At 41.9% G+C, this 12745-nt stretch overlaps 1 protein-coding gene across 3 annotated transcripts in view; it reads left to right on the plus strand.

Moving 5' to 3' along the window:
- abcc3 (ATP-binding cassette, sub-family C (CFTR/MRP), member 3) overlaps positions 1–12745 on the plus strand; it is a 42942-nt gene that overhangs the window by 20544 nt on the left and 9653 nt on the right. For all 3 annotated transcript variants that reach the window (XR_005892731.1, XM_041029320.1, XM_041029319.1), the window contains exons 7-22: positions 667–798; positions 3618–3872; positions 5262–5439; positions 5651–5812; positions 6513–6605; positions 6751–6954; positions 7829–7975; positions 8091–8178; positions 8494–8560; positions 8675–8801; positions 10223–10399; positions 10651–10818; positions 11176–11356; positions 11470–11578; positions 11711–11867; positions 11986–12193. Coding sequence is in view for 2 of the 3 variants with exons in the window: in XM_041029320.1 (XP_040885254.1) it covers positions 667–798; positions 3618–3872; positions 5262–5439; positions 5651–5812; positions 6513–6605; positions 6751–6954; positions 7829–7975; positions 8091–8178; positions 8494–8560; positions 8675–8801; positions 10223–10399; positions 10651–10818; positions 11176–11356; positions 11470–11578; positions 11711–11867; positions 11986–12193 (2453 nt within the window). In the remaining variant the exon portion in view is untranslated. The remainder of the gene's footprint in view (positions 1–666; positions 799–3617; positions 3873–5261; positions 5440–5650; positions 5813–6512; positions 6606–6750; positions 6955–7828; positions 7976–8090; positions 8179–8493; positions 8561–8674; positions 8802–10222; positions 10400–10650; positions 10819–11175; positions 11357–11469; positions 11579–11710; positions 11868–11985; positions 12194–12745) is intronic.

The following is a 12745-nucleotide window of genomic DNA, read 5'->3' on the forward strand; positions in this document are numbered from 1 at the left end:
AGTGTATTCAAATGATGTCTTGAAATGTCTTGCTCTCTGCACCTCCTTACAGTGTGTACTAGTATATCAAAGTATTGTCGTTTTCACTGCTGAGGGGATTATGTCACATTTTTCAAACTCAACAGACAGAATAATTATTATATGGTAATTACATAAAACAAGCCAGACCATGTTTGAGGTGAGTGAAAGCCTCTGCCTCACACCAGCAGTTATGTTTTATATTTTTGTCGTTTTTGACTCCTGTAACATGGATGATATCCTCCGCTCTTTTTTCTGATCGAAGTCCAGCATCTCCTGTCTGTGTTGTTTCTGTAAGCCAATCTCCCCTTGTGCTGGAAAATAGATCAAGCCAATTTCCGGTGGAATCCAATCCACTAGTACATAATGATGATTAGCAAATCCAGGAAACTCCATTAAGTGTCTTTGTGGAAGGCAATTCTTATTAAGTTTCCTCTGGGATAAAAGGGTTTTAGTTTAAGAATCAAATTTTAGCCCCTGAATAAAATACACGCAGGGGACAGAACGAAATCTTGAAAAATGCAGTGAGGAAGATGGAGGCTGGAAAACCTTCTAGGCATGGTCTCATTTGTTTACTGTGATTACACTTGTTAGTGTTGAATTGCTTAATGCACCGGATTGAATTAAACTGCTGTTTCTCTCTCTTAGTATGGCCATTAAAGGTTACAAAATGCCCCTGGAAGCCAAAGACCTGTGGTCTCTGAACCAACGCGACAGCTCTAAGGTGATGGTGCCGAAACTCCTCAAAGAGTGGGAGAAGGAGCAGGCCAGAGCCAAGAGGTGTGTTTGTACAATTTCTGTAAAGTATAGTACAAGCTAAATGTTTTCCATTTGAGTCTGTTTCACTGACATAAAAGCTGCCCTTGTGAAATAAAAATAGTCACTATGTGTACATATAAAGACAGCAGGTTATTGGGAGAAATCAGGTTAAAGCTGGAAACCGGAGAACTTCTGTAGCCTTGATACTTTAAAATGCACCGCTGGTCAATAATCAGATTTATCCGCTACAGTATGTTTGAACAAAGGCTTATGTGTATTACTGACATATGATGCTGTTGCTTCACAAGCTTGTTATCTTGTTTTCTTTTCCTGGTTGGAGCTGATGTGAACAGTGAGAGACCTGACTCTGTAGTGGGAGGACAGTGTTTTTCCTTTGATACTGTCCCTGTCTGAAGTCTTTGTCAGCCCCAAGCCCATCATCCTCCTGAAAATATTATTCTTTAAAAACCAGTCATAATCACGTAATTTAATTTTTTAAAAAGTCATTTCCTAAAACAGCTGGTCACCGCAGCAAGTGTCACTCAAATAGGAGGAAATGGTGTGTATTTTGGGGACTACTTTCAGCTGTGGAATGATACATATTTGGTTCTCTAGTGAGTGTTATCTGCACCAGGATAAGCACCGTGTGTTTTTAACAGACAACAATGGAGCTCTGTGGCACAGTGGAATCAGATACATCGTGCTTCTCACACACACACACACACACACACACACACACATGCTCGGATCAATTCATTGTTGATTTTTGAGTATAAGAAAATCACCAGACTTATCTTTATAGATGCACAAGAAATCTGCCAACACTAACCAGGTTATTTGATTACATGTAAAGCTACAGAATGAGACTAGAGAAATGTCTTCTTAACCAAGTTACTTAAACATGTAACTGTGAGGTAAATATAATTTCCAAAGAGAACTGTTCACCTCCCTTACATCTACAATACTCTCTGTTTTTTTTTAAGTTTAAATCCTGCCATTGTCAACTTCCCTGCCTTTTATTTTCTTGTCAGAACAGAAAGAGAAGAGGATGTTGTCTTAGAGGGAAGGGCTTTTTTGTGTGTAGTTATATATATGTGTGTGTGTGTGTGTGTGTGTGTGTGTGTGTGTGTGTGAGTGAGTGTGCGTGCAGGCGTATGCTTTTGCACAACTGAAACCATGAGCATGTTTAATCTAACCCTGGAAGCAAGATAGCTACATCTAATATATGAAACGAGTACCAGCGCTGCTACGTATCTACTTTAAAAAACTGTGGGAAACAGAAACACACATCACAGATAACAAACATCAGCATCTGCAGATACTGGAGAGCGCGAATGAGGCTCTCGCTTTGCCTTCCGTCGTAGCGTTGTTGCTCTGATGTGTTGTGTCGGAGCCTTGAAGTATTAAATTCATCCTCCGCTGCTCTGCATGATGTTCTGCACAGAGAATTAGTTTTCTCGTGTGTTATATTGCATTTCACAGCTCAAGTGTGTCCAGCTACGCAGAGGAGAAATTGGTTTTGGTTGCCTGGCCACTGAGAACAGCACTTCAGCTACTGTACTACTTCAGCAATAAAGCAATAAATTTCATGCGCAAACACATGTGACAAGTCTGCTGAACTCTGACCTCCATCAGGCGCCTTCCCCCTCTCTGTGCTGCTGTTAACCCATCAGTTTCATTGAGCTTTCCCACCGAGAGCGACCTGTAAAATGATACGGGAATGCTCGATTGGGCCTTTTCAGTTGTGTTTTGGAAACCTGTTTGGCATTAAGCTGAATTCCATCGCAGTTGTCCTGTTGAACTGTAGTCGCCAATTAGTCCACTGCTGGAATCCGACTCCTGCGTTTAAACTGGTGTTAGAATAGACTGTGTGTAGTTTGCGAAGCATTCCTTTCACTGAAAACTTAAAGCATTTCTTGCACTATATCTCACTGCCTGAGAGTCTATTGAACAAGTTAACATGATTATGAGTTAAACAAATTCAGCCACAAGCTACCATTGTCCTCAGATCTTTTTTGCACTCTTAGTTGCTTTCTGCAATGTGTTTTACATGTTATAATTTAGAGCTAAAACATTAATGAAATGCTAATAAATAACAAAAATAGTTGTTAGTTGTGGCCCCAGTGGAATTCATCCACAGCCTAAGCCAGTTTATTACTTATGCTTCTTCCTGGCGGTGAATTACAGTTAAGTAAGTTAACTATCCTATCTGACTGCACAGGTGCTGTTTAATATGAAATGGCCAATAAGTTCCTTCATTTCTTTTGAACAAGTTAACATGCATTGATAGATTTTTGGGGGATTTGGGATACATAATTATCTGTGGGTTTGTCACTATGAGAAACCCCTTTCACATTAAAGTAAAGATTTCATCATTGATTACAGCAGCCTTGAATTGTGATAAAATGGACATCCTGATTATTGGTACTAATAATGGTCTGACAAGGAGTCACCCTGCTCTGTGCATTGTTCTTACATCTGTCTCATCCCGACTTCTGTAACTCGTTAACCAGCTCAAGTAAAGCCTCTAATGCAAAATCCAGCCATAAAACTCTCGTCTGCCCAGTCCCTCCCTTTTTACTACACTAGCAGGAAGTACAATACAGGATTGTTTTCAGTATCCCTGTAATCAAGGCCTTCCATGAGGCCCATTCATGTGTCCTGTTATAATGTTTTGTTAATATTATTGTAGGAGTTAAACTGTTTTTACTGACATATAAAAACCTTTGTGAAAATCACTCTGGAAAGGTGTGATATGAGTATATTTCATGTACTGAGCTTTCCCTTTCCTCACATATCTGTTACTCTCTTTCTCTTCCTCCCAAACCCTCTGTCCACAGTGATCAGAATGTGGCCAGCCAGGCTGTGTACTCCAAGCCCCTGCCATCGACCACCAACCACATTGCGGGAGGAGGGGGAGGAGGCGAAAGCAGCCCCGAGGAAGTGGAGGTGCTGCTGTCCAGTCGGAAAGCCGCTCCCCGCCAGCCGTCCTTCCTGCGTGCTCTCATCAAAGCCTTTGGGCCCTACTTTCTGATTGGCTCGGCTTACAAGCTCCTGCAGGATATTATCACCTTCGTCAACCCTCAGCTACTCAGGTAAAAAAAAAACAAAAAAAACTGAGGTCTTATGTTTGTTCCTTGTTGCCGCAGTATATTTGCGTGTTTTGAACACCAACAAATATCACCCTTGTTTCAGTTCTATCTATGATCTGTGATCTATTTTCAGCATGTCTTTTTGCATTTTGTGTCTCTGTGTTTGCATGCTGGTTTGGTTTATTCAAAGTGTGGTAGCTGTTTTTTTTTTTTTTTTTTTTTTTAACTCAGTGTCTTCAGGTAAAAAAAAAATTAAAAGAAAATAATGAGAGTTTGTATGGGCCTCACATTAGTATATATTGTCATATATTTTATATATTGCTTTATATTGGGAGTCTATGGGGAGTATGGGTCAACTCCTTCTTCACATCCTCTCTCAGTGTATCATAACGTATATGTATTTGTATATATATGCAAACTATTGCCTTATTCTTGGTGTGTATACTAGTCAGTAAGCTAACTTCGTTGTGCATCCGGAGTGAGCGAGTTAGCATTATCATCACTGTCAATCTTAAATCTGTAGCTGTCTATATTTAAAATACACACTGTCCTTGTTCAGGATGCAAAGTCATTATGTAAAGATGTTTCCTTTTTAGGCTTCTAATATTCTCAGGATGGAAATTTAGTGGTAGCAGCTGTTGTATGAAAGCCTTATCTCTTTATAAGTAAGATAAGCTGTCAGAGATCTTCGACCGCGTGGTTTTCCTGTGTGTATTTTGTTTCAATCATGGGGTTGAGTTAGATTAGTTAATAAATACTGATAAATACTGATTCCACAGGAAAAACTGTCAAACTTAGCTCAAGTGTCAAGTCATTTTCTTTCAGAGAACTTATTTTGATATTATACTCATGTAATATTAACAGACTGTGAGGAACTTGAGTATCCACCGTTGGCATTTTGTCAGAAGACATCATAACTTTCCTGATGGTAATTTGTGTGTTGTCAGTAGACAGTATCAACAACACATTGTTGGTTACTAACAGACGGCTGATGAGAATATACAGCCTCATTGCAGTGTTTTTCATGTTACCAGGCATGCAGACTGTCTGAAGCAGGTGGACAAGATGTTAAAAGCTGAGGCCTAACTTAGTAAAGTATGGAAGAAATTCTCCATATCAAAGGTTCAGTGTTAGTTGCTTTTATGTACGCAGGCTAAGTATGAAGTAGTTTGAAGAAGCTTGATTCCAAAGTAGCTCTGTACTGAATGCATTTCAAAGTTCTTGTCATGCTACATCCAAGATAAGCTCATTTACTGGTGTGAAAACAATCAATTACAATACCGTGATTTCCATAAAATCTGTTTATTTATGCTAAGTCATGCAAAGGTTTTGTATGCAAAGAAGACCTGTTATCCACTGACCGAGAATTTTTCCCCGTCTTTACTTTTGTAGAATGCTGATCTCCTTCACGAAACAGCAGGGTGTTCCTGATTGGTGGGGTTATTCGCTGGCCTTCCTCATGTTCTTCACAGCTCTCTTGCAGACTCTCATCCTCCACCATCACTTTCAGTACTGTTTCGTCACCGGCATGAATGTACGCACGGCTGTCATAGGCGCTATCTACAGGAAGGTATGCAAGACATTGCACACACCGTACTGTTCTGACTGCAGTTACCGTGCACAAGCACAAATACGCTAACTCAGAAAACACAAGTGAGCACAATTCTAATCAAATAGCACGTTTCATTCTGAAGGGGAGATACAGCATGATTCTCAGAAAGGACATTTATTACAGTGCTGAGTGCCGCTGTTTTTTTTTCTCCCCCGTCATTGTTCTGTAGGCCCTGGTGATAACTAACGCTGCCAAGCGTTCTTCTACAGTGGGAGAGGTGGTCAACCTGATGTCTGTGGACGCACAGCGGTTCATGGACCTCACCACCTTCCTCAACATGTTGTGGTCCGCTCCTCTTCAGATTATGCTGGCACTTTATTTCCTGTGGCAGGTCCGTGCACAAATTATACATGAATTACAGGAAATTTCACTATCTCTGAATCATTTTTTTGTGGAACAAAGTCATGAATAAATTGTAGATGTGACAAGGCATTGCCCTCCATATTTGACAAGCCCGTCACTGCAAGTTGAAGGTCTGGGCGGGCCTTCATGCCGCACCCACAAAGTTTATAAATGATCTCTGAAATGCTAATGTTGAAAGGCAGTTGATCCACAGCCTAATTTAATTAATGATGTTAAAACGATGAACAGTATCTTACATGATAACATGTAATTACTTGAATTACTGAATTTAGCCCACTCACATTATGTAATTTAGTCATTTGTTCCTTGATTTCAGTAATAATTTAGTTGTCGTCAGTCAAAACATTAGTTGACGAAACCAAACCACTGCTCTGTGCACAGATCAGAGGTTGCTTTTATTTCAGAGGTGCTTCTGGTTTCTCGCTATATTTCTCTGAGTCAGTGACAGTAACAGTTTAGCCACAGCAAAAAAAACATGTGGGTGTTGTTGTGCTGCAGTCTGCTGGGAATCTGTACGGACTCTGTACAGAGACAACTGGTAAACCTTTTTTCGGAGGTGACTTCCAGTTTTGTTGTGAGTGTTTACATGTGCGTGTAATTATTGAACAAAGGGGAATTTCTTAAAATGTACTTTTGCCTTGGTTTACTTACTGTGCTGTCTTTGACAGAACCTCGATGCATCTGTGTTGGCTGGGGTGGCTGTCATGATCATGCTGATCCCTTTTAACGCTGTCATTGCCATGAAGACCCGAGCGTACCAGGTAGGAACAGTCGAACTAGGCAGTAATTTAATGTTACTGCCTGATGTTCCCTGCTTTCGGGTCAGTTTGCAAGTGTGTTAATTTGCAAATAAAGAAAAATTTGTCTTCTTGTCCTCATCTTCGTCCTCCTCTCCCTCTCTCCCAGGTGGAACAGATGCAATACAAGGATGCACGAATCAAGCTGATGAACGAGATCCTGAACGGCATCAAGGTCCTAAAACTGTACGCCTGGGAGAACTCCTTCAAAGAGAAGGTCCTGGCCATTCGGCAGAAGGAGCTCAACGTTCTGCGCAAGACAGCCTACCTGGGAGCGCTGTCCACCATGGCCTGGACCAGTGCTCCTTTCCTGGTAGGCTCAGTCCACATGTCTGGAAGCTGATTTTCTTTCATTTACCAAAGTCAAAGTGGCACACCACCAGTACGGTATCCGTGGTTAAAAGTGGTATATGCCAGTGAAGTGACATGCCTTTTGTACGTGGCCCACAGCAGTGACATCAAACTCAGCAGTGGCGTTCATGCATGTCAGTAAGAATCAGTGTATGCTATTGGGAAGTGGTGTTTGCCAATGGAACATGAAGCAACATAAGCCAATAGAACAGCTGCTGCTGCTGCTCACTGATCTCTGTCATTGCTCATGTTTCATATATCCTGCTTTCAGAGATCAGGTAATTTTACCTGGAGCAAGATGTGACCCGCTGACAGATACGATGGTTAAATATTGTCATGACTGGCCCCTCCATCAACCTGATGGGTCGGGAATCATTTACTGCAAAGCAAAGCTCAAGTGCAAATGCCATAGCAACATTACACATCGCTGTTGATCAACCTACTGCCCAGATACTGACCTAAACCATAAACTTAGAGAAAAGCATGACCCGATCCACGAGGTCTGTGAGTTTTCTGTGAAGCAAAGTAGAGAAATGTCTGTGCATCTGCCGAGGAAATAATGTGGGAGCAGTGTGATTGAACAACTTCTCTTTTTTTGTTTTGTCTGGTGTCAGCATAAATGAATCTGTAACAGGTTTGATGGGTCACAGGACATCATTAAATTAAACTACTGATTTATTCTGTGGTCATATGTGTTGTATTTGTCCAGCTAAAAGCCTATGATGAGTCACTGGTTGACTCGGATTAATGTGCGACTGTGCACTGACTGCTGTACGTCTCTACAGTAAACTGATGGACCTTGGTGTCTGAGCGGCTGTTTGCTGATGTGTTTTCAGGTTGCCTTGACAACATTCGCTGTGTATGTGACTGTGGATGAGAACCACGTCCTGGATGCGGAGAAGGCCTTTGTGTCACTCTCTCTCTTCAACATCCTAAGGTTTCCTCTCAACATGCTTCCCCAGGTCATCAGCAGCATGGTACAGGTGGGAACTCTTTCTTCTTTTCTTTTATTTTGTTTCCTTGTCCTTTTTGTTTTCCTGTCCCCCCTGAGTTTGTTTAGGTTTCACTGACTGCCTGTGTGTTTATTCTGTGTCTCAGGCCAGTGTCTCACTGAAGCGAATCCAAAATTTCCTGAGTCATGATGAGTTGGACCCAAATTCAGTCGACAGAAAGAACACATCCACAGGTACACTCACACACTGCTCTTCTATACATCATATTTCTGACATCATTGCCCATTAAACAGACTTTACAATACGTTTGCATTGTGTCATCATTCCCTTCCTTAAACTCAATGAGCTCTTGAACTACAAAGCTTTAGTGCAAGTCATTGCCTTCTATTTGCACCTTTCACCCAGTGACTCAGAGCCTGAAAAGCCTCTGGATAACTAATAGCTGGGACATGCCTTTGACTCTTTTATCCTGTCAGATCTGCATTCAATCTGTCACCAATTCAAAAGCTGCTGAAAAGAAAATCACGTGACGTTTTGTTGCTCAACAGAGTTTTCAGTGACAGTTGTCAACGGCAAATTCTCCTGGGCTAAAGAGGACTCTCCTGTTCTGCACAAGTATGTCTGGAAAAGCCACATACTGTACTGTACGTTTGCATAATGTTGTTGTGTTTGTGTTGCCGTACCTGAGGCTATTATTAAAACCTGTGAATGCTGACTGTGTGTTTGCAGTATTAATGTGATGGTGCCCCAGGGCTCCCTGCTGGCAGTCGTGGGCCATGTTGGCTGTGGGAAGTCCTCCCTGATCTCTGCACTGCTGGGTGAAATGGAGAAACTGGAGGGAGAGGTTTCTATTCGGGTAGGACTTCACATTCACGTTCATGTTCTGTAACACATAAGAAAGTAGCAGGTTATTTGATCTTCTTTATTCTCCCTTTGTGTCCTTTAAAGCTTCACTAATTGTATGTAGTTTGCATGTCAACAACGGATCAGCTGACCATGGGTAATCTTCATATTTATTGTACAGACTCAGTGCTCTCATCACCCTTATTTCAGTGTAAAAAGAAAAAAAACAAAAACACTGTACTGTATGCTACTTGCCTTTCAGTGTTTTGTGTGTTATTTCCGGAGTTTTGAGTCTTTAATGAAGCAATTTCAACCACATCTTGCACCATACTGCTGGGAAACATCATTTAGCAGCTGGTCCCTCTAACGTTAGCTTCTTTCACTATCCATAAGAGACCAAAGAAAAAAAAAAATCAGTGACAGCAGCTTTAATGTTCGTATTAACCCGCAGTCAGAAGCCTCAGACCCTCTGGCTGGTGGTATTAACATACCGTATCCCCTGTGTGAAGTGGTTATTATAAGACACATAAGAGAGCAAATAAAAATGGCAGGTAAGTGCAGATCCCCCACATTCATATTTTAAATTCTCTTTTTATTAACTTTTATTAATACAGTTTAGTCCTATGAGACCTCCAGCTCTTTTAATATTGGCACTGTGTGTGAAGCACTCACAAAAGAAAAATGTCAGTTGGACTTATATTGGATTTATATATCACTGCATGCACAAGTTAATGCACAGGTGATTTAGGGGTCAGTGTAAAGTAGTTTTCCTGGTTCAAATAACAGCACTGCAGATTTGTAGCCTCTGTTAAACTTGTACAGACTAAGTTTTTACATTTTAGTTTAAAGAAAGCAGATACTGTGCATTAACCACTGAGCTTTAGAGGTGCTGGGAACTGAGTTTCTGAACTTTGGCCAGTTTCCAGTCTTGATGCTAAACTGAGTTAATCACCTGCTGGCTTTAGCATATTTAATGTTGAGCTATTCCCTCCTCTAAGCCTTATTACCACTCACCCTGATTGCGTGGTTGTTAAGGGATTAATTGAAATAAGTGTCAGTACAATGTGTCTCTCATTTACAGGCTGTACAGCACTATAACATTCCCAGATTTTGATAGTAATTGAAAAGCTTAGCGTTGACAGTATTAGATCATGACCTGTGGTTTACATCATCATGCTTTACAGTACAGCATATCTGTCTAATTGTTGAATATCTCTGTGGCACAAAACATAAGAAGGGACTGTTTTCCCAGAGCAAATCAACCTCACTGCAGCAGGAATGACTTTTGTAAAATGACAAGCATCAGCACTAAGATGATGACACGGAAGAATTGACTTTTTTTTAAAGGAAGTAGATAAATAGAGGACCCTAATGGCCTAACAGCGACGAGATCTTTCTTAGTGTGAAGAAAAAATTGTGGGCCTCTGTCCTCAGGGATCAGTGGCATACGTACCTCAGCAAGCGTGGATCCAGAACGCCACCCTGCGGGACAACATCCTGTTTGGTAAACCCTACAATGAGCAGAAGTACCGCTGCGTTCTGGAAGCCTGTGCCTTAACCCCTGACCTAGAAGTGCTGCCTGGAGGAGACATGACTGAGATAGGAGAGAAGGTACTTTAATTTACTACGTGACTTTAAACAAACAAAGTTTCTGTTTGTTTCCAAGTATCGTCTCTCTAGTTTCCTTTCGGCAATCCCTGGTGTCTCTCACCAAACAAAGTCTTCCGACCTCTTGTCATTTCTTTGTTTCCTACACATTTGTCCCCCTCCTTTTGTAATTACTGGTATGATATCTAAATGAAAAAATTCACAGATTGGCCAATAGCCACAGTGATTAAAGCCATTCTGTCTTAATCCTACAGGGCATCAACCTCTCCGGTGGCCAGAGACAGAGAGTGAGCCTGGCCCGGGCTCTGTACAGTGATACTGATGTCTACCTGCTGGACGACCCCCTGTCCGCTGTGGACGCCCACGTGTCCAAGCACATCTTTGACAACCTCATTGGTCCGGAGGGTGTGCTGAAGGGCAAGGTTAGAGGAGTTTCAATCAGTAAACATTACACCTGCTAAACTGTAGCTTGTTAGCATGCCGATGTTAGCATTTAGCTCAAAGCACTTGCATGCCAAAACAAAGCCTGACAAAGCTTCGCAGAACTGTGGGCTCTTAGTCTTTTTTTTTCAAAAGAGGAAGTTTGAGCTTATAGATTTACCAGAGAGGAAGTTCTGTTATCAGTTTATTACACCAATTTCTGATAAAAGCTGCAGCTGTGTGACTGCATCCTGCTGGCAATAAAAAGTATGAGCATGTCTGTCTGTGGGTTTGCTTCGACGTTTATATGTGTGTTTTCTGAGGTAATAAAAGAGGTTTGTGCTGTTGTTTTACTCCAGACCCGTATTCTGGTGACGCACGGCATCAGCTTCCTGCCTCAGGTGGATAACATAATGGTGATGGTGGAGGGCCGGGTGTCAGAGATGGGCTCCTATCAGGAGCTGCTCAAACAGAACGGGGCCTTTGCAGAGTTTCTCAGAAACTACGCCCTGGAGGACATCGTAGAAGAGGAGGCCATGGGTAGAGCGCTGCTTCCTCCTCATCTACATCAGCACATATCAGCACAAAGCAGACAGATGGTTGAGCCTGTTTACTTGCAGTATATCACACTGTTTTTCTCAATGCTGTTACAGAGGACTTAATTGAAGATGAGGAATTGTTCCCGGAAGACGCCCTTAGCAACCACGCAGACATGGTGGACAGTGAACCGGTGATCAATGAAGCTAAGAGAAATTTCATAAGGTACCATTTTCAAATAGCTAGCTGAGCTGTGAAGGAAAAAAGATAAAATATTATTAAGAATAAATTAGGAAATTTGCTTTCCCATTGGGATTGAATCAGCACCAAATTTATTCCCCCTCTCTCATCTTACAGGCAGATCAGCGTCATTTCAGCAGACGGAGAGAACCCCAGGTGTCGCTCGGTGAGGAGACACGGCTGCAGCCAGAGGAGACACTCAGAGCAACAAGAGAAGAAGAAACCACATGAGATGGAGAAACTCATCCAGACAGAGACAGCAGAAACGGGCAGGGTCAGTCCATCAAATCTCTTTTAAGTCAGTTATTGTCTTTATTGATTTACACATTTTACCTGTTTTCAGTCTTCGCCTCTCACAAGCTGACCTTGACTGAACTCTCACTACTCACCAGGTGAAAACAAAAGTGTATTTGGAGTACGCCAAGGCGGTGGGACCACTGCTGTCAGTGCTCATCTGTTTCCTGTACGGCTGCCAGAGCGCCGCGGCCATCGGAGCAAACATCTGGCTCAGCCAGTGGACCAATGACGCCTCAAGAAATCAGACTAAGGAGAATGTTGATATGAGGGTGGGGGTGTACGCAGCACTGGGCATTGCACAAGGTAAGAAACAGCGTCACACCGAATGAGTCATCATTTTTACGTATTTATTGTTCTTATTAAACAGTTTTGTGGAAACTGCTTTTTGCACAAAGGTACAAACTGCGTTTTCAGGTTTAATGTGCTGCCACATCATGGTGCTAAAATTATTTTGAACCTGAACAGCTACTTTAAGTCCATGGTGCCAAATGCCCCTTCCACCCACACAGCTTCTTGTTGCTGAAAGGTTTGCTTTTCATACAGTAACGTCACTGCAGAGATGCTGTGGCCCAGATGATGCTGATGACCAAAAATAGCTTTAAAACACAGAACAAAGGGACCGGCTGTACATCTAACAATTTGTATGATTTGTGATTGTTTTTTTTTTGTTTGTTTAGAGCATGTGGGCTGTGGAAGCGTGATAATGTTGTACCGCTGTTCCTTTTTCAGTGAACTGTTACCTTGACGTCTTTACATTCAGGACAGATGCTGCCTACAAGTAATTCCATTGCTTTCTCATCTCAGAATAAACATTCCTGTCTGATATCTTTTCCCTCTACTCCTCCTCCTCCTCTG

Source organism: Toxotes jaculatrix, chromosome 21 (assembly GCF_017976425.1).
Source record: "Toxotes jaculatrix isolate fToxJac2 chromosome 21, fToxJac2.pri, whole genome shotgun sequence".
NCBI lineage: Eukaryota > Metazoa > Chordata > Actinopteri > Toxotidae > Toxotes > Toxotes jaculatrix.